A 23,099-nucleotide genomic window follows, 5' to 3' on the forward strand; every position below is an offset into this window, starting at 1 on the left:
ACGGATATACTAGAATATTCATAATTTGTTTTATACCGTAAAAGATGCTTAAATTTAGCCGAGTAAACTTAAAATTAGTTTCATGATAGATATAAGAGTATGTAGAACAGACTTAAAAATCTTATTTTGCATATTTTAGCATATTTTACAGTTTTTTATACTTGACTTTATGATATGATTTCGCATTTTCACCTGTTTAAAACTTAACTAACTATATATAGGTGATAATACATTTTTTTCAACTGTATACATAATCTAAATCATTTCACCGCCGCGTTGATGGATTAATCAAGTGAATTTCTTTATGGCCCTTCGAGATTCAAATGAAAGTCACCAAGTTGTGTGTGGAAATAATTTAGCATTTTTATTTTGGTGAGTTGTAAAATGAATGAAATGTTTCTAATACATATTTAACGATTTTTAAGGGACTATTTACAGTGTTTATTTATGTGGTTTTATGTGACACATAAAATCCCAGCTGCTATAGTAGGTATAATCACAATAACAGTATAACACGGTAGTATTAAATTAATTGTTTATTCTGCACGTATTTATTGTATATTTGAGATTTGTGTATCATGTTATATGGATTTCAAACATCTAGATTCGAAATAGATAAATATTGTTATCTATATTTCTATAGCATTATATAGATGACGTACCTAAGTCGTTAGGTTGACAGCCACTCGACTCAATTTCGTATATTGCTCAATGTGGGACGTCTATACATTACAATCGTAGACGTTTTCAGTCCCTAATATTATATATTACAGTGGTTCCCAACCTATGGGCCGGGAACCTCCACTTGTGGGCCGCGAGCAATGTGGTATATTGCCACTGCAGTGGACACAGGTCAAGTGGTCGAAGCCAAGGGTCTGAAAATTGTTATTGAATAAACATGGATATTTCTTTATACGATTGGTGTATATTTCTTCTCCCGTCTTATTTGTGTGTGTGTGTTTTAGTGTTTACATTCTATATTTATATACGTTAAGCAACCTAACCTCAATTTTTTTTTTTTTTTATTGGCGATCCCGGATCCACACAACTAAAAGGTCCGCTGATATATATGTATAATATTATTACGTCTTAAACGATATCGTAAGCATATATTGTCGATGGGTGACCATTTTTGGAGAACGTTTCGGAAACGTATATTGAGCCGTTTTTTTTCCAATAATAATTTATATTCGGCTTGAATCGCGTTGATACTTATTCGGACGGTCGCATACAGAATATTATCATGTCATTTGTTCGCGCCATATAGGACTCACACACGGGCAGGCCTCAATGATTCGACACGGTGTACCCCGCCGCATTATTATGGCTGATAGTCGGCGAGTCGTATATTGTTATTATTATTATAATTATTATATGGTTTGCTGTGTAGCTGTCCCCTTGTTAATTTGTGCACTCGTTACATGGTAAAGTTTTATGTCCCGACGCATAGAACAATAACACGCTCGTGCTGCAATAAAACATGACAACAACATTGTCAAGCAACGAATTACACACGCTGGCTAAATTCTCTTGACAGTCGGTCGCGGACCGTGTGCATCAGCGCATTCGTGTTTCATTTGTATTTAATGTTTATTGTTAATTATAGGTACAATAATATATTATATTTTACCCGAATACCTATTATATACCTACGCTGCGAGTGCGGTAGTGCAGGACGCGTGTAAAGTACCATCAGAGTGAAACGATTAATTTTATTCTTATTTTATTTTTATGTTTTTTTGGGATGTGCGAGAGGAAATCAAATTCTAATGGCTCGTATTTTGGACACCGTTTTCTTAAATTTGGGTAAGGATCGAGTTTCGAATATTCTATTATAGAAATATTATCTGTAAGTACCTAATACCTATAGCTGTAGTTTTTACGAATTCTCTGCAATTGAAGGTCGCATGTTTTCAAGACAGATTTTTAAGTACCGTTACCGCGGCGAAGACGATCGTCTATTCTCTAGTATGCATTTCATAATCTGCAAGCTAAACCTAAACTATTTTTCAAATCATATTATTATTGTACAAGTTTTAAACCAACAAATGACATAATCTATTCACACACACATACTGTCTATACCTTTTTGCGTTGATACATTGTTTATATTATACTTGTTGAACAAGCATTAGAACTTAAAAATATTATCTATTGTATAATTGCTCTGAATTGTCATTAGTTGTTAACCAAATATATTTTTTTAACAAGATAAAAATTAAATCTTTTTTAAGAAAAATACACAAAACAATATTTCACAAGTAATACTTCAAACGGTTATTCTAATTCGAGTAGGTACATATTATTATTATATGTATTATCTAATGTTATTTAAGTATGGCGATGTTTATCTGTGTGACTTGGCTGTATTTACGCAATCAATAGAATGCGTCCTAACTCTTATGACGAAACGAAACTATTGGCCTGCACAATTTGTTTGTTTATTTGGCGATTAAAATTTTTCACGTTTTAATTGATCGTAGAATCCAATTTATTGTTCTCGTTTGTAATACGCTGTAATAATATTTTTTCGAACCATTATATACGTCTGGCCCGTTACAGAGAATAATAATATTGTCTGTTGCGGGATACAATGAAAGCATAAATACATCGCATAAATATACATGACATTAAAAGCCGTACTGATGCAGTCTGTGCAGTTAGCGTTAGAAAATATCAAGTCGAAATGCTTAACGATCGATTGAAATAATAAAAAAAACTAAAATATTTTTGACACCAACCAATTTTTATAATATATATATATTAATATAAAATATATGGAAAAATGTACCATAATAAATTACTGCAATAAGTGGATTGACTGCGCCTTTTTCGATATTGCGTGAACTACCAATTTGAACATGTCCGGCGACCACGTACAATCGGGATGGGGTTTAAATAAAATGATGGCATTATTTCATTTGTCGTCCTCTCATCGAATAATATGATTTAGAGTAGTTGTTAGATATCAGCTAACTTTATTTCCGCTATGAGAACCTCGTGGAAAAGCGTTCAAATAAAAATCTCTATCATTATATTATTTATTTTTCTATTATTGTTATTATTGTGCAAACCACCTGAACCGTCGTTATTATTGTGCAATTTAATGGGAAAATAAATATATATTTTCTGGTGTTGAACTAAATCAAATGTAAGTGGTCGATGTACCGCGGGTGGGGGAGAGACGTCCTGGATTCTAAAGAGGAGGGAGCCCTTTATGCTCGCTTTGAATGTTCCCGCCACAATAAATGTTTGAATTAACAATATATTATGTATTATTATAACTTTATTATTACAAAAAAAATTAAAAATTAAAAATTACAACAATTTAAAAAAAGTTAATATTTTATTTCACGTTTCAATTACATCATTTATAGGACGTATTAATTTGTGTATGGTTAATAAGTGTACACCTCCAAAAGTCCAAAATATAGCATACAACATGTATGTGTACTATTTAATTTTTAAAACTCGAAAATTACTCGCCATTAAAACATATTAGAAAAAAATTTAATTTGTAAAACGAAACTATAGCTTTACCTAAATGGAAAGCTTAGATGGGAAATACATTTTTTTTTTTTTTTTGTCAGAAAATTAACGTCGAAAGAAAAGTGTAATATCTCATTCTTGCTGGAGTAAAATGGTACTGCCCGGCGGGTGTGACTCGGAAAATACCCGTTCGTTGACAATAATTTATTATTAATCCGCCAAACAGGGTTTAGAATGATGGCTGCAGGGGTTGATGAAGAAATACGTGTTGTATAGCAGTCGCATATAGTTGTCTCGGTGAAATGTGTCGTTCTGGATAACACAGTAATTTAGTCTGTGGACAGTGTATAGTAATAAGAGTATTATAGTAGGAGCAGTAACTATAGTAGCTGCAGCAGCGTAGTATAAGGTAGAATATAATTAATAATATGAATAATATATTGTACCAAAGAAAAAAAAATAGGTTGTGTCGAATCATAATCAAAAAACGGGTTGTAGGTAAAAACATTTTTCATGCGCGTGTTTGTGCAGCCTGCACTATCGCATAATATATATGAAATAATAATACAATAATACAAAATATTATATGACGTGATATTGTAGTATTATTATTATTATGTTTTATCGTATATCATAGCGATGGGGAATGCCGTTTTCATTGACCAAGAGATCGCCGACGCCTCGCCCAGGCCACACTATGCGCCTATATAGGCAGTATTTTACTTCTCTCCGTTGCCGTTGTATACGTGATGACCTGCACGATGTCCATTCCGTCCACTGCTCGTACCTATCTGTTATTATTATTAAACATTTTTCGTTGCTTAGGCGCGCGTCGCTCACTCGTTTATTATTATTATTATTGTTATCATCAAAATCATCATCATTAATATAGGTAATCGTGATTATTATGTAGACCCCTAAATGATGGCGAAAACTCGGTCGGTCGTTTTCTAATGGTACGTCACGACAATAATAATACGTCGATTGAATGATGGTGATGACGATGTGGTCGAGTGACCTGCAGAATCGCGATCGCGCGATGACCGTATACAATTAGTAATTTGTAATAAAACTCTCTCAAACTAATCACAATAATGAGTCGACTAGAACGCGAAAACAAGATGCCGCAACATCTTCTCGTTCCAAATTTATTGTTATGAATGTTATGACACGTTTTTGGTGATCCGTGATCGACAAAATTCGGTCCGGAAACATCAATGATGGCGTTGCTTCATCACTTTAATCATATACTTAGGTACGGACCTCGATTGCAAAGTTGTTTGGCGCGATGAAAATAAACCTGCAACAATGACGGTTGATACCAAACTCGACTGATTTTGCTCGCAAAATTACGATGTTGGTATAAACTTTATATATTATACATTATCTTTATTTTCACTGTGTAGTCTTTTTACATGATTTATATAGTCAAAGTTACGCGAAATTTTCCAAAATAAGGTGTAATGAGCAGCACAATTATTTTGAGTTTTAAAAATTTTAAATATTTTAAACTTTTGCTTTTTACTACATATTTTTGTGTATGACGATTAATATTACATAAGCGCACAGCACTCTTCACAATACATTCTTATTAAGTTTCTCTCGCATCCGGTGGTATGGTGCACCACTGACACACGCATTATATTCTCCTGTCCATAATAGGAAACCTATCTGAATGTTTTTAAAAATTATATCAATAATACATCTATTGGATAAAATTATAAAATTGGTACTGCTACTTACTTAATTATTCCGTTAATTAATTATTGAAAAGTGATATAATATTTGAATACTTCTTAACATATAATACATATATTATGTATTCGTATAGTGAATTATTATTGATAGTGGTCAATATTTCAATGGTGTTAGTTTTGTAACTAAGACCATGTACCACAATAAACACAGATAGAATAAAATATTTATATTCTTTACGATACAAATGAAATGAAAAAAAAAACTAATAAATCAAATTTTCTCGATTACAGAACCGTTTAAAAAGGGGAACGTAAATCTAAAAAGCAGGTCAATTCCCCCACTCTTAATGTGGACCGAGTCTGGTGGTCACACTAGATTAACATCGGCGTAGCTTTAGGGGGAGAAGGCTAAAGAAAGCTGAGCCGCAGTCGTTTCAGCTCACCTATTAGTTTTTAATTCTTAGCCCATCCTTGTTAAAATCCATTGAAAAAAGGCTGTTTTGGTTTTTATGTGTTAAATAATTAATGATTATATAAAATATGTCATATAACACTTCAATATTATTATACATGACGTACTATTAACGAGTTTATTCACGAGGAGAATCAAAACATATTATACATTAGGTCGAACACCTATGACCTAAAACAGATTCAGTGAACTGGCTATAATAAATAATATTATGCAAAAATAATAGAATTATCTAATAAGATTATATCGATGATGAGAATATTTTATATAAATACTTGCATCTATCTAAATATATAGGCGTATGCAGTTAATAAGTAATGATATTATATAATGTGTAATATATTTATTCATTGTTTACATTTTTTTTGAATGACGGGGGGGGGGGGTTGATGTACTTTTACTGCATGGTTTATTTTTAACTTAAGTTTATGAGAAATCTAGCTCCTGTAACCATTACGTCCTATAATAGCTTCACACTTCCGGCACAGTGTCTATTTTACAATATAATAATATTATATTGTATTGCCGTGTAACAATCTGTACCTACGGTATATAATCTATGCTGCGATAATATATATTATAATATAATATTTTGATCGACGGTGACTATCCCGAATTCGCGGTGAGCGAGGTATAAATATATTTTGGGTTTATATGGAATAATATACAATCGCGTCAAGTGGTTCGCTTTATCGTAATCTAGGTCAAGGACGGTCGCGTCGGCAACAATAGTGTTTTCGATCCTGAGAGTATCTCTATCACTCAGTCTCGCTCTCTCGTACAATTTTAACGGCGCATGCGCACTTTGCCGCGGCGTAGCGTAACCGTTCGCAGTCAGTGGCGATGGCGGTGGTGGTCAACAACGATATTATGATAAATAATGCATATGTAGGCACCTATGCTATGAAACATCATTAAAACACTGCCCGAGATTTTTTTCTTTTCCTCGCGTCATTTTCTGACTAACTGAACTCGTTGACTCATCATTGCAACTCCTAAAATATTGTAATAATTAAGGCTGAGAATACGTCATATGGCTTCACTTAACATTAAGTTTGGATTATATATAGATACCTACCTCTGAAGACTTTGCTAATAAATTCGATTTTTAACTTTTATTTTGCGATTTTTTCTATGGTTATTATTAATTTTTTTCCGTGTTTTCAATCATTTGCGTCTATCGCACTTTATTACACAATTTTTTGAATGTTTGTCTTCATTTTACACGTTTACACGCACAAGTTTTTTAATGATTTTAACGTGTTAAATGCATGGCAATACTTTTAAAATATATTTAAGTATATCATGCTAACCGTGAACCTTTTCAACATATTTCGTGGTGGGGGCGAATGAATACCCTTAAGTTAAACGCCCAAACCCACCCTATATACCTACATGGATTCTACATGGGTTCTTAAACGTTTATATTCAGAGAACGAAAAAGAGATATTTCAATTAGACGCATTATATAGTATATGATGGTTACATGAAAAAACACCCAACGGAACCGAATATTGTATAAAAAATAACGTTAATCTACACAACATACTTAGGGCACACAATCTTAACGTGTTTTTGCGACGTACTTAGTATCTAAACTATACATAATATATTATACAGTCGATTTTTAAATGCACATTAGTGATAGGTACCATTTGGGCGCATAAATTTATATTTTTTCAGTGGAAATAACGTATTTTTGTGTTTTATTTTTTTTTTACCTGTTTGGCCTCGATAAATCGTCTTTTTACGATTTAAAAAAAAATAAAAACTTTACCTTTAAGCAACTTTATTACTATATCGCGTACCTACTTATTTAAATACAACAGAATTTTTTGTTTTTCGCACATAACGTGTACAGTTTTGAATAATGCGGAATAATAATACGACAATTATTATTTTAAGATGTAAAATAACACTTTTTGTCCTCATTTTTATTTCCGACTTTCCGAGCTTACATGTTATAAATAAAATATATAGGTAATATATATATATATATATATATATATATATATATATATATTATTGATCTTAATAAGCCCGGCGACCAAGGCCATTAGCTATTGTTAGGGTTATGAACTGTGGTAGGGGTAAGATTTTGGTATGGTTAGTTGTTTTTACGGTTGTTACGATAGATAGCAAACACGTGTATGTGTGGCAATGTTTTTAACTAGGTACTATGAACCCGGGTGGTCACCCATCCGGGAGATAGTAGCTGTGGCCATTACTTACTCCCAGTCGCATTCCGCGATTGGTAGTAGCCAACGCGCCACGCCAAGCCACAATATATAATATTATATTGTATTGAGGTCTTGAATGTTTTGGGACACATGTCGGCTTGGCTCGTGAACTTCCGGTCGGCCCTGCTAAGACTATAGAGATACATAATAATCGTCTCACGTAGGTAAGTCGCACATGAATCGTATTTTCGCGACTCGTCGGCGCGTTTCCAAAAACGATAATCGTTTGGGTTGTAATTTCAACGGGAGATTTTATTTATTATTATTCGTGTAAATACGCATGCCTACCTCTACGTGTACCTATATATAATATGTATATTAATGTGTTACACAATAACGTGTTCTCGCGGCTCATAGTGTGATAGCACTCTCTCATTTCCCTTCGTTATCATATTTTAACGGTATTAAGTGTTTTGAACTATTAAACGTGTCTATTGAATTATTACTCAAGTTTTAGCTTTCTATCGAAAACTTGTACACGTGAATTAATCACAATATTATTTTGATAATCTTTTTGTCTAGAGTAACTCATGTGCACATATTTTTGTCGATCGTGAATTAATAATAATAATATACAATGTGAAACGATTACACGCACATCGATTCAATAACGTGTCCAATTATTTGAACGGTTTTTATAATTAATTAATATTATATATTTACTACATCGTAAATCACGTTATCCGATATAATAATAATAGTGGTAACGTTTGTCATTATTGTAACCAACACACATGGTTGAATATTTACTTTGGAAATGTGTTCTAACAATGACTATATATTATTATCTTAAACGCGGATAGGTTTTGTCCAATTATTTCTGAATAAAATCAAATTTTATCGAAATACGTGTTACGGTTTAATGAAAGTATTTCATATAATATAGTGTAAATTAATCTGTACGAAAAACTTTGATAACCATAACACGCATAGCGAAATCAGAAATATACATAATATATTAATGCAGATACCGTTTTCAATTATTATTCGTTTTGGTATACTCCAATAATTTTAAATATTATTATATTATATGCCTACAGGGTGATTCAATGAGCAGGCTCACCACTAACTTCTATAGCAATCTCATACTTATATTATAATCGAATAATTTTTACAAAACATAAATTATTGACAGATTCTTATCAGTAGTTAGTAATTAATGTAGTTGTAAAACCATCTTAGACCCAAATTTTTCTCAATATCTAAACCTACTGCAACAGATATACTTTATAATATTATACAACCACAGAATTTGATAATATTTATTAATTAAATTTATTTAATCTATTCTGTGATATAGGTGTAACCTCATTAGAACACAGAGTTAAATAACTCAAACACCGTTTGCAAGCATTTAGATTTGGATACGTCAACATGATTTATGAAAAAAAAATCATCTGCTTCATAATAATATACAGTACACATGAATGGTTTTTATTTGAAAAAAAAAGAATTTACATCATTAATGGTGTGTTCTTTACCGCCGAAACTCTTTTCTTCTTCAAATTAGAACCATTTTTTCTATACCGTATATTATTACGAAGTAGATGAGTAGATTTTTAAACGATGCTGATGAGTCCAAATCTAAATTCCAAATGATACTCCTTAAATAATTATGTATGTGAGTATGCTTAGAAATTCCAAAAACACCAGAACTTGATTAAATTCATCATAAAAGTGAGCATGCGTGTTGAATCATCCTGTGTTCAGTATAAAATATAAATATACACATTGTACGGTCTGCGGGGCAAAGTTCTAAATATTCTTATCATTTACGCGGATAACTATGAAAAATATGTTTTTATCTCGTTTCGGTCGTGTAGGCTCGTAACGTGAATATGTATGTTTTACTATAGGTTCATACAATATATTATAATAATATTATAATGCACAAGTTTTTTATCACAAACAATAATTTCGGACGTAAAACGAACACTCCGACGACGACGACACGGTACAAAAACAACAAAATATTGTTTGTCCTTCCATAATCTAATCGACGCCGATAGAATACGTCGTAATTATTTTATTATTTTTATTATTAAAAAAAAAAAAAAAAACATAAAATATAGAAACACGACTGATCACAATAATAATTACGCATCGAAACCGGGTGCAGCAGTATCGTAGGTCAAGATATCATACGACATTGTTTGTGACATCATCATACCTGCAATAACTCACCATTATATCAACGACTGTATTCACTTATAGCTCCGTGCTTGACGATTATACTTGAACATATTATTTTATTTATACATTTTATGTATGACCGGTTGAGATCGAGAACCTCTGCAACACAGCTGATGTTGTCCGGCGCGAGACAGTCGTGATACAATATTATTATTATTATTACTGTACTTTACGCTATATTGTGACCGACTGTTCCCAATATCAAACATCTCTATAACATAATAATATCGACTCTATACCTAAGATTAGGTTAAGGCATTGAATGATTAAAGAGTTTAATTTAACCATAATAGTTCATTAAAATTTTCTGATCAACTCTATGACTATATTGACTAATAAAATAATCCGTTGTATAATAACTTAGCTTTTACCAGTTAATTTTGTAAATGAAACGTTTATTAGTTAATGTCATAATGTTTATAATATAATCGAATATCTATGCGCCTATTGTAAAAATTCATCAGTGGCATTGTTTTTTGTTTAATCACGACAAACGTGGTTTTAAATTGTTACACAAATGACCATACAAAATAAATATTGTTTAAGAGGAAGTGATTAATTAGTCGACGCAAACCACAGACGTGTCATTTTCTAAACCATTACAATTTACAGCTAGTGTGCTGTAATAACTAATAAGAAAGGATAATGAAATATATATATATAATATATAGCCTTATTGGATGCATAAATGCACTTTTGACAGCATATTTGTAAAAAAAAAATGTGCAAAGTCCCACCGTATATTATTTTATGACCCTGGAGTTTGGGCGGAAATTCAAAAAAAAAAATAAAAAATACTTAACTGGGTTAAGTTAATAACTTTCTCCGTATTATCATAACTTTGAAGTTTTAGAGTTAAAATATATATTGTTTGTCATATGGGGCTACCTACCTGTTGAATTGTTGTTCTCAACGTCGACGTAACACACTAACTCGAGTTAATTGTTTTCATTAACTCGCTCACCTTTGCCTTTAGCACTACACTCGGCATGTTTGCAGCAGTGCACTATATTATTATCAGAGCCGAAGACGTCTTAGCATGTACAGTGATGAATGATAATCATGTTTTTAATTGGTCTTATCGTCACATACATTACCTGTATAACATATACGATATACCTACGTATGGGGTCAATCATAGTGTGATGGATAACTGCAATATCATTAAACATGATCGGTTGCAGTTCGACTACGTACAACAGTAACCTACGCGCAGGTATGTACCTACCCATTGCGTAAACGTTTCTGTTTATATGCGAAATATAAATCACTTTGATGACTTGTTGTAAACACGTTGCTACAACGTAATATTGGACGATGATTATTTTTCAATAAAGATAAGAATATTTTTATTTACCGACAATAATATATTATGCTTGATAATATAAAATTCAACGGGCGCTGTACATCATGAAATTCGGCCAAGATTTAGTTGTGAATGTTTTACACGATTGTATTCTCGTAGATGATATTAATATCGTTTCATCGTTACCAATCGCGTTTTTCTATTAAAATTTAAAACCTATATCATAGGGGTAAGCTTGCGGTGAAAGGATATTTCATATTATTATTATTATTATTATTATTATGTACGATGTACAGATGTGTGGACACATGAAAGTAATACTATACATAATAATTATGCTATATAATTACAATATTATTCTTCCTTCATAAACACACACGTGCTGTGACTCGTGAGTCGTGGGTAAAACAAAATTATTTAATCGTTATATCACACAATTCGTATTTTTTTCCTTCTTCTCCCAATAATTTTCTATATAATATTATTATTATTTTTTTTTTTTTTGGGGGGGGGACGAGGTGGCCGAGTGGTCTAACGCGCCGGCTGTTGCTCAGCCGGATCGGGTTCGATCCTCGACCATCGTACGGCATTTTTCTCCGGGCTAGTCATGGTGTCCGGAGAACAAGTGCCGCCATCCCCACTCCGGGGCATGGCAGAAACCTACGGGTGCCCCAATAGAAATTTTGCCAAACAGGCGTCCGAACTAGGCCTTCGGGCCTACTCCCGGACATAGCGCCATACGAAAAAAAAAAAAAATATTATTATGCTTACATGATGAGAGTCTAAGTGAACGCTTTTCCACCATGCTAACACGTGTTATCAAAATCGACTGTAGACTGTATTTTTAAAACAGCCAGGGGTTATTTGTTATATTATACAATTACTATCGTCGTTTTCAATTTTTATTATTTAAAAAAAATATATAAACGCGTATTTTAACGAAACACTTACGAAAACAACACGTGGTACGAAAATAAACATTATTATAAACGCACGTGTTGAATGGAAAACAAAATTGGTATGGTTGACATTAAACGACAATAGCGCAATAATATGATAAATTATTATAATTTTAATGTTATATTATTTTATGTTAATCGGTATAAGAGGCGTGCACGGATATTATGGTTGGTTGAAGAGGTTTAATAGTCACATTTGTATTGCTTTTATGATTTAAACATACATTTTACCCCAACAACGTTTTTGTTTCTTCCTTGTCACTATAGTAAAATAAGCTTAGGTAATTCCTACTTTAGATTTCAAAAAAAAAAAAAAAACAACCATATAATGAATAAATAATCATCAAAACAATAAATTATATGTTTATTATTGATAATTATTAATATTATACCTAATTTAGATAAAATAAATTGATAGTCAAAAACCATAATATTGTATAATATTATAAACATAATAATTAATTTAATTAGATAATTATAGGTACCTACATTTCACGATATCATGATTTATGAAAACCACAGAAAATATATATTCTTATTCAGTAATAAATTACCGAGGTAACCAATAACAGTTGCAGGTATAGAATTATTATTATTATCATTATTATAATATAAACTACGGTTAACATCAATCTCGGGGAATGTTTTTTTTGTATTTTTGCCATTATAAATAATGTATTAATTCGTCTGTTAGTTGTCTGGTATTAAAATACGATTTTTTAGAAAAAACAATAAAATATATCGACTTTTTAGTTTTTACCCCGCCTACGATGCTACCAATGCATAGAGGTATTATGATAATATAGTAATAAGACGCCAGCAGCTTATACGCACGCAATGTGTTCACTCGGTATTTTTTTTACACGACGCATTATGCCTACTTCTACACCACTTATGCTCATTACACGATGCCTTTTTTGAACATACGGTAACCGGTTTAAAGGTGGTAAAGCTTCTGTCGGAAATCCCGACACTGCACAAAGCCTATAACGTAATATATTATACATAGCTGACAGTATCATCCGTTGCTCACTTAAATATAATACTTACTTCAATCTTAAAAAACATGTCTGTCACGCTACGACGAGGTATTTATTTTTGCTTTGTACGTATAACAATATCATATAAACTGCAATCGCATTACCCTTTACCCTGCATACAATACGAGTTGAGCCTTACACGATTTAAACGAAAGTGAACTTTAATAGCGTTCATTTTTTTTTTTGAACAATATTTTCTTTACATTCAATAGTTATTAAGTCGATAATTTTATTTTACTGGTTGTGCCTATATACATGATATTGTGATCGGTATAGAGTGAAATATATAGTTGTCTTAAAAATACAAAACATATTATACTATGTGTCTATATATATATATGTAGGTAATAGCCAAAATTAAATGAATAATATTTGTATATACAAGACGTGTATACCATGATTATCTATAATATATTACTAATAATATTTTTAAGATAACGTATATAATACATCATGGACGACAGACCTCCGTGGAGTTTGAAAGTTTTTCCTGCGCGTTATTACATAACATTTAGATACAGTTACCTAAGACTTTCATCTTCGAAACAATCGCATTAATAAATTATTTTTAAATAAGTGTAAATCAATATTTATATGAGTAGGTAATATCGCGCCTATTGTGATTATGTATATTGTTCACGCGATGTCCTACGTATATATAATACATAAGATGTATAAAACACATTTTAAACGCATAGGTAATGATTAAAGGTATTTGGTTATTATTCTTTTCGTTATATTTCGACAGTCATCGCGTCTTATTTTAAGACAAAACAAAATCCATACAAATTAAAGTGTATTGTGCGCCAGTTCTGTATAATATTGTGTCAAACAATTGTTGTTCGACTCGCGCGCGCGCGCGCGTTAGAGCATTTTTAACGTACAAGTTGGTACCTAGACGAGTCAAACTGATCGCTGCAGTTTATTAGTATTGTTACTTTTTTTTTTTTTTATATAGCCACTAATTGTCGAACCGGCGACAAACCGAACACAAATAAAGTCGAAAGAAATAAAAAACGAGACACACAGCTGTATAATATTGCCTACACGCGTAGCCTACTATTATATCGATTGGTGTATATTATTATTATTATTATTTGTTAATTGTGTTAGAAAAAAAAATGTGGCTGCGCATGTTTTACTACTTATATATAGGTACCTATAATATTATGGGAACGCGGGTGTAGGTAATCGCATAAAATTGCATTCCAGCGCGCGAATTGCATCATGTGTATAGTAGATCTGTGTTGATTAAAAAAAAAAAAAAAATGATTAAATATTTAAAACACTCGTTTCAGCGTTTACACTGCATAATAGCGAGTAATATAAGAATTTTATCATCAGCTGCAGCTCATTCTCGATTGCATACAATGTGCAGCAGTCCTTTTGTTCGCGTCAGCCCTCGAAACGATTTATCAGCTTTTATGCATTATATAATATGCACCCGTAATACACCTATTATGCATTTATTCGTATATATATATATAACATAAAACTGCGTTCAACAATCAGCGAATCATTCTGCGGTGCGTTCGTTATATGTATTATTATGTAAGTGCATAGGTATAACAAGTACACACGAGTACCATCGTATTATACTCTGTAAGTGTACGTTTTTTTGGCAAAAGAACTTTTCAGTAGGCACATGGATATCAAGGCCGTTCGATTATAACATATGGTATAAGTACACGAAAAGGAACTATATAAGTAACATTTTTTTTTTTAAATCGCTAATAATATTATTAATAAGAAGTCAACGGTGACGGCGATATTCAATATAGGACAGCTGGTAATATGTAGGCGAACCAACAAAACGATTTTGGTTTTGCTTTCATGTAAAATCATTGAGAAAATATGACTTCGTCGTGTTCCTTTTATTAAAACATAAACCTATTTTTTTTCTTCAGTATATATAATTTTCCAAGTATAGAGTTAAGCAGCGAACCCCTAGCAGTGAACTTGCCTACCCAACATACATATTATTACTATGAACATTAAAGTTACCCTTTTTTTTTCGTTTATTGAATCTCCAAAAATACATAGAGCAAAATGCTCCAGTTGCAGTTCTCGACGGTACTATAGGTATACATACGGTAGGTTACTACCACAATATCACTTCACCTGGCATGGAATGTTGGCGACTTAAATACGTGACGACACGCGTTGATTTGGCTATAGTTTCAGCCATTGGATATCGAAATTTAACAAGGAAAAAAATGTTCGCGTCTTAACTAACCCATAATTTTAGTAAAATTTCCCTCTTTAGGGTATTTAACGTTGAGGGCAATTCGTATACATTCAGTCGAGTGCTGAAACTGATAATGTTTATGAACATTTCGACGAAATCAAAATTTTATCAAATAATTTTCGAGTTAATATTATTATCTTTGGGTGTACATGAGATAATAAGTCTTTTCAAACAAACAAAATTCAAGAATTTGAAAATATGGTTTCTGAGTATATTTTTTTCATGTTCCAAGTTAAAATTTGCAAATAGATAAATTATTTCAAAATGGAAGTGAACATGCTCGCGGTGAATCGCCGTAGAATCTTATATATTTATAGTTACTAAGCCAATAAGGTGCTCCAAAATGTAATAAACTAATAAACCACGTGACGGATTATATATAGTATATAGTATAATATAAAATATATAATATCGAAGGGAAGTTGAAGAACGAGGCAGACTATATATATGTAACTGCAATATAATACTGTTACTCACACACACACACATGTTTATATATATATATATATAGGGGTATATACGTGGAGAGCCTGCAGTGCAAAGTTTATGACCCCGAAAGGATTACGAAGTCTGTTAATAATTTCACGGATTTTCTCCTCGGTCGAGAATTTACCTCACCGACGAACATCATTTTACCGCGAACGAATTTTTGGGAATTTTAAAATACATTTTTTTCTTTAGCGTTATTTAAAGTTTATACGAAAGTTGAAGACAATTCATCGTACTAAATAGTTTTATGATTTCAAATAACGAAAAAAGTCATCCAAATCCAATCTATTCTACAAGGCGTTGAAAGGGATTGATTCTTATTTTTTCGTACAGTATTTCCACCATTACGCATAATTCTAGAATTTTGTCAGTATAAATAATCAGCCTAATAATTATCAGACACGCAAGAGGTGAATTTTTTATAGAAAAATAAATGATTTTGCGTGAATGCATTTTATCTATAATATCAATGTCACAGCCAGGTTCGAGAAAACGAACTGTGCGCCGAGTGCCGACATCATTTTATAATGTGATATTATGATTATAACTATACGAAACACGTCACAATTTACTTTCATGCATCTAATATTATACCTACACAGTTACAATTGAGTAGGTATTAGGCGATGTGCGAATACTGCGAATATATATTACAATACTATTACGTGCTATGCTGTGCAGTATACCGCGATGAGCTGTATATATATATATATATTACGTGTATATTGTTGCATCTGGTTTTGTGTTAATCTCGTGTATACACATATATATATACTTCAAATGGTATTAATCACTCAGTCGCGAGAGTGTGGTGACTGGTGAATGATGGATCGTCACCGGGCGCATTATGACCAGGGCTATGAATTATTGGGATTTGTAGTAGATTGTTGTTGTTTATTTTTATCGTGGTATAATTTTCCCAATTGGGGGTCAGTAATGCCTCCACAGATTGTCTCAAGTTTACAAAAATTCCCTGTTTTTTTGTTTTTTATTTCTGTAAATGTTTCAAGTAAAAAGTAAATGCCTGTCATATTGCATGTTTTAGCTACAAAAAAAAAAAAAAGACCGTTCTACATTTAAACGAAATCGATGTAATTACAAAACGATCAATTCCATGAAATCATATATGCTCGCTTACGTATATGATGTGCTAGAGAGAAAAAAGCGTAAAACGAATATTAAATTGCTAGAAGCAGCGAGAAGTCTGTTCGAGAGCAAGACTCACAACATATAGAAGATTCTTCACTTTCACTTGACGGTATAATAGATGCTTTAGTGGAAATTATCGGTAATCATTTTAACTGTACATATTTTAACATAATCCAATTGAAATTAATGCATATACAACGCATCTTACGATTTTTCAATTGCAAATATTAATCTTAGAGGGTTATACAGAGAATAAAAAAAAAACGAATAATAGTCAGCACTTATATTATATAGGTACCTCGTACCTATATATAATATAACACAAGGCTGGGCAAGTTAACTAATTATTTTAACTCGTTAAAAGTGAAGTTAATACAGAAAACTGTACGTTAAGTTAAAAGTTAATTTGAAAAAAAGTAACTTAACTTAGTTAAAAATAAGTTGATTTTCTTTTTTCATGTAAAATAAATTATCATACATATTTACTAAAGCTTAACAATTAATATAGCGGAAGTCTTACTATTTTTAATAAATAGGTATAATAATATGTACGTGTCGTAATTATATTGATTAATAGTTACAGTAGGTACTATTAATAAGTAATACTTACATACTTCAATCAATTATGAAATCAAACAAAACAAATTAATTATTTCAATGTATTTTTTATACCTACAAGTTTTCCAGAATGATGGCAATAAACTTAAAAGTTTTTTTTTTTGATACCCACTAAATTTTTAAATTGTAATTATTAAATTTGAAATTGGGTGTAATTAAATAAATTACACACATAAATATTTTATGTATACATTTTGAACTCGTTAATGCCCAGCCTTGAATTATAAGATATACATTGTTAACAATTTTACTCGTTTTAGGTACCTACTTCTTCTGAACGGTGTGTACGGTTGTGTAGTATGTGTGAACAAACGTCAAACTTCGAATGTTATCACTTGATTTTTTGACCCACTCATTTTTGGGGCGCCCTTTAACCGTGTATAGGTATATATACATTGTAATATTATATATATAGATAGGTACTATACACGTACAACTGTCGTCTTGGTAGTAATGTGTTACATTGCATCAGTCATCGGTCTCATAATATGTAATATTATATTTCTGTCGTTGTTGACTTGTTGAGTGTCTGTGTGTGTGTGGTTACAGGTACATTGCATTGGTATGGCTGCGAGGTTACCGCTACGGATAATATAACAACCGTGACCGCGAATGATGAAAACAATATTATTATAATTCATAATACCGCCGCTACTTATACCGCGTGCGACACACTTAGCAAACTTGTAGATTGCTAATATAATATGTATAATATTATACAGGCCACAGGGCGATTTACCGCGAGCATGGTGCTCGTACCGTTTTTGCCGATTATAATGCATTTACTCGAATCCTGATTTTTGGAATTCTCAAATCACTATTATACTCAAAGGCCATATTTTTTTATTTTATTTTTATTTTTTTCTATTATAATCATTAGATTGTTTGTCGTGGAGATATACAAACACTTGAACTTTTCGATTTTTTAGAAAAATATCATTGAATCTAAATCACAATATTATTGACGAGTGGTTTCTTAGTTGGGTATTAATCAATGTTTACACTGAGGATTATAAATCATTCCGCACTAAAAAAAAAAATAAATAAATAGATTTGGCAATTAATCTAGTACTTATACTATAAGAGAATTTTCACAAAATTTATATGATGTTAATATAATTCGTATCTGTATTAATTATACCCACTAAAAATTGTTCATATCGTAAACGCGCATTGACCCATATTTTACTTATCATCTTTGGGGACCATCGCATTTAGTAGGTACTAGCTATAGTACATACGTATACGCACGACTATATATAACTCGGAAACTATAAATCGTTCAAATTTAAATTTGCGTTTATCGAATTTTCCAAAAACAAAATCATCAGCTGCTAAATAATTTACCGAAAAAAGGGTGTATTTCATTTGAAAAAAACAGAAGTTTGTACGCCGCAAGACACACTCATTAAGTGCTTAATAAACTGTACGTAAATAGTTGAAAATATGATATTTTTGTGTGAATATATTATATATTATGTTCAAAAATTAGAATTCAAATCGCGACGCGTCATCAAGATATAAAAAAAAAGGACGGAGTTGGATGTCGAACATGTTGATGGATCACCCTGTATAATATTATATTTGTATTATTCGCCAATGTGCGAGTATTATTACACTGCTTATATTATATATTTATTTACATTATAATAATATTCTCATCGTCGTCGCAGTCGTATATTTCTAAAGATCGCACATTGTATAATGTCTTTGATCAAGAGGCGCTTTTCTTATCTTTCTATCTCCTCTGTGCAAAAACTACGTATTATTTTCATTTATACAGATGTATCGTGTAATAATAACAATAATAATAATAATAATATATTCGTATCTGATGAAAAATATAAAACAGAAACGTCGAGTGCAAAAAAAGAACACGAGAAATAAATGAACGGAATACATACCGCCGCCCTTACGCGTATATAATATTATATGTGTACATAGAATATATATGTGTGTGTAAGTATTGTGCGAATGTACCGAAATCTAAAATTCGAATGTTAACCTCTCTTTTTCTCCTTTCGAACTATTTCGTCATTATCTATTCAACCGTTCGGCGGAGTCTACGGAAGCGTAACATTAATCTTAAATTATATATATATTTCCAAACCGTATAAGGTTGTAATTATTATTATTATATACCAATGCCTGCAGTATGTATATGTTATCGTTAAAATCAAATTTTTCGAGGTCTCTTCATTTAACCCCGTTTGTGCAATATTTGAACTACATCGACTTTTGAGGGTGTTCATCACTCACAATTTTTCAATACCAACTGATTACAACCTTAATGTTCATATTTTTAACATATCTTTTGCTCATTTTCTTAAGATTTCGTTATTTATTCTGACCCAATATATAAGCACATCGATTACATTATTAGGCTTGATTCTATAGTTCACACATGCATTATGCTTTTTATTTTTAAATTTTAAATTTTAAAATCTTCAGTTTTGTTATCGAATGAAAATAATGCATTCCAATCAATAATATATTATATATAGCTGTTGCAAGAGTTCAGGTTGGAATGATGATTTACTATACTGAAAAATACAAACATTATTTATGTATATCTTTAACCTGCACACTATCTATATGCTTTGTATCAGACAATATATTGCGTTATGTGTAAGCAATAATCGACAGCTATAACTATAAAAACAATTTTGCACCTACCTATATATACTAACATTAATTCATTGAATTTTAATTGACTTATTATTACAAACTGTTCTTTATTTAATCTAATGGATTCGCAAAATAATAACTATAATTATTATTAAATGGTTTAATTATAGCTTTTGATGCGAATTGAAATAATATTTAAAAAATAATTATAGTATGACGTGCAACCAGTATGTGTTTTTTTGTTACCAATTTTTTACACAATCCAAAAAAAAAAAAATAATGAAACAATTGTTTTACAATATTATGTTAATCAACTATAGCCGTAATTTGTATATTATTAACTCTATTAATGATCTATCAACTTTTTTAATTTTTTAAGTTCATATAAGATTAGTTCGTGAAAATGTAATTCAAAATATAATATGCCTACACACATTTCGTCATGTTATTATTATAATAGCATATTGCGCTCATTATTAATCCGACAACAGACAATTATTTAAACAAGTGGTCCCTAAACTTTGCAACTCGCGTCCTAAGAGAGTGCTAGCGCTTAACAGGAGATGTGTGAACTGCGAAGTAATATCTTATAAATTATAATACACACTTAATTTTATCTAATTTTTGTGGTTAGGATTAGCTACTGACTTTAACATATTTTTCTCTCGAAGACATTAAGTTAACATCAAGACATTAAGTTCACAATAAACCATCATATACAAACGAGCATTGAATTCAATGATGGCCTTTTAAGATTACGATTTTATATTATTTTGTCATTCATGGGTTCTATAGCGATTATCGACTTGTGGCCCCTTCGGCAGTCGCCAGCTGATTTATTAAGGGTCACTGACACAAAAAATTAGCAATACCTATATGATGCATATAATTTATATAGTAGTATGCCCATGATCAGTGGCGCAACTAGACTAACTGGGGCCCCAGTGTCACTTTTAACGAAGGGGCCCTAATTAAAGTTATTTATGCTTATTATTGTGAACGAAATTTGGTCGATAAAATGATAAATTTCCAAAAGGAAAAAATTAGGTAATGTATTTAATGGTATAACTTATACACTTGTAAGTTGTAACAACTGTTTCTAATCAGTTTATTGAAATGGAAGTGATAATTAATATTCATTATCAATACCACATATTAAAATTAAGTTAATAGATTTATTAAAAGTTTTACCAAACATGCAAATAACAACATAAATCATAATATTCATATAAAAACAAATAAAAATTATAACTTTTAAGACCTCACTATTTTTTTATAGTCATTTATATACTATACATTTTAATATTTAGAATAATATAATGAAAAGTATATTGTTAGAAGTATTTTAAATTTGTTTTCACTAAATAAAAATGTATTTGAATTAACACTGAAACCAAACATATTTTAATTTCACTTAACAATGGCTAGGTATATAAGCAGTGGTGTGGTATAGGGTTAGGTGCGTGTACCTTTAACCAAAATCGTGGTTCGTGGTCCATGATGTATATGTAGTCAAAATATTTTTAAGAGTCGTGAAAACATTGAATTTTTGATTTGCAAGACTTTTTTGTTTTTAAGACATTGTCGGTTGAGGGATATCAGTGATAATCAATTGAGACGGTTGCATCTTGACCTGCTGTAATTCATACATATATATTATATACTTTAAAATTTAAATATATAATGAAGTGCAGGCAAATTTGTTGATAAATCGTGATCGATTAAAAAGGATAAAATACATGCAACATCTATGATAATTGAACGGTTTACATGAAATGTCAGTGTAAGTCGTTAGTATATGTGTTGTATTTATTTTAATGGCAATTGACATTGCAGGTCATAAATTTTATTTTATTGGGCTAGTTTATCGATTGCGATGGTCTGTTGAAAACGAGTTAAATCTTAGGCGGAAATACTTGTAAGAGTCATTTGTTGATTATATAACATTATATACTCGTATTTTAATTAAATATTTGTTTTTTTTTTGTCCAGTGTTCGTGCAGTTTAAATAGATACGACATAACATATTATATATATATTCATATATATATATATATGTACGTGTGTATTTATAGCTGTAAATTGTAAGCGATGACGAGGTATAAGAGATAGTTTTAAATTACGGTTTTCGGATAAAAAAGACGGCGATCGTATTCTAATAATTAATAGCTGAAGTGCCCGTACTAGAAATACCAAGACGATTGTAATATTTTCGAACCGTAATTATTATTATTGTGAAATTATTTTAATATTATATAAACATATTATATATATAAATGATGCATTTGTAATCTTATTACCTATAAAAACTTTGTATGTATTTTGGGAAACATACTGAAATTGTATTTGCTTGATGCCATTGTATAATATGAAAAATAAAACTGTCAGCACATTGTGGTCCCTTTCAACTCACAGCCCGCTATAACCCCCACCCCCCTCCCTTCTGTCCAATAATGATAATAGCTGGTAATATTACAATCATAATTTTATGTTGAATTCGAAGCGCACTTGGCGGTGATTTTCGTTTTTTTACCGATGGTCCGTTGAATACGATTGTCGTAGTAGGTACTG

The 23,099-nt window shown here is 31.1% G+C and overlaps 1 protein-coding gene across 7 annotated transcripts in view; it reads left to right on the forward strand.

Moving 5' to 3' along the window:
• Positions 1-23,099, forward strand: part of mtd (TLD domain-containing protein mustard) — a 185,872-nt gene that overhangs the window by 66,193 nt on the left and 96,580 nt on the right. The window contains exon 1 of one of the 7 annotated variants that reach the window (XM_089224111.1): positions 1,629-1,806. The exons of the other annotated variants lie outside the window; for them this stretch is intronic. Coding sequence (XP_089080237.1) covers positions 1,745-1,806 — 62 coding nt within the window. The 5' untranslated portion in view covers positions 1,629-1,744. Of the gene's footprint in view, positions 1-1,628; positions 1,807-23,099 lie in introns of those variants that run through there. 7 annotated transcript variants of the gene reach the window in all.

Source organism: Diuraphis noxia, unplaced genomic scaffold (genome assembly GCF_037042655.1).
Source record: "Diuraphis noxia isolate RWA-SAM2 unplaced genomic scaffold, SU_Dnox_SAM2 contig0003, whole genome shotgun sequence".
NCBI lineage: Eukaryota > Metazoa > Arthropoda > Insecta > Hemiptera > Aphididae > Diuraphis > Diuraphis noxia.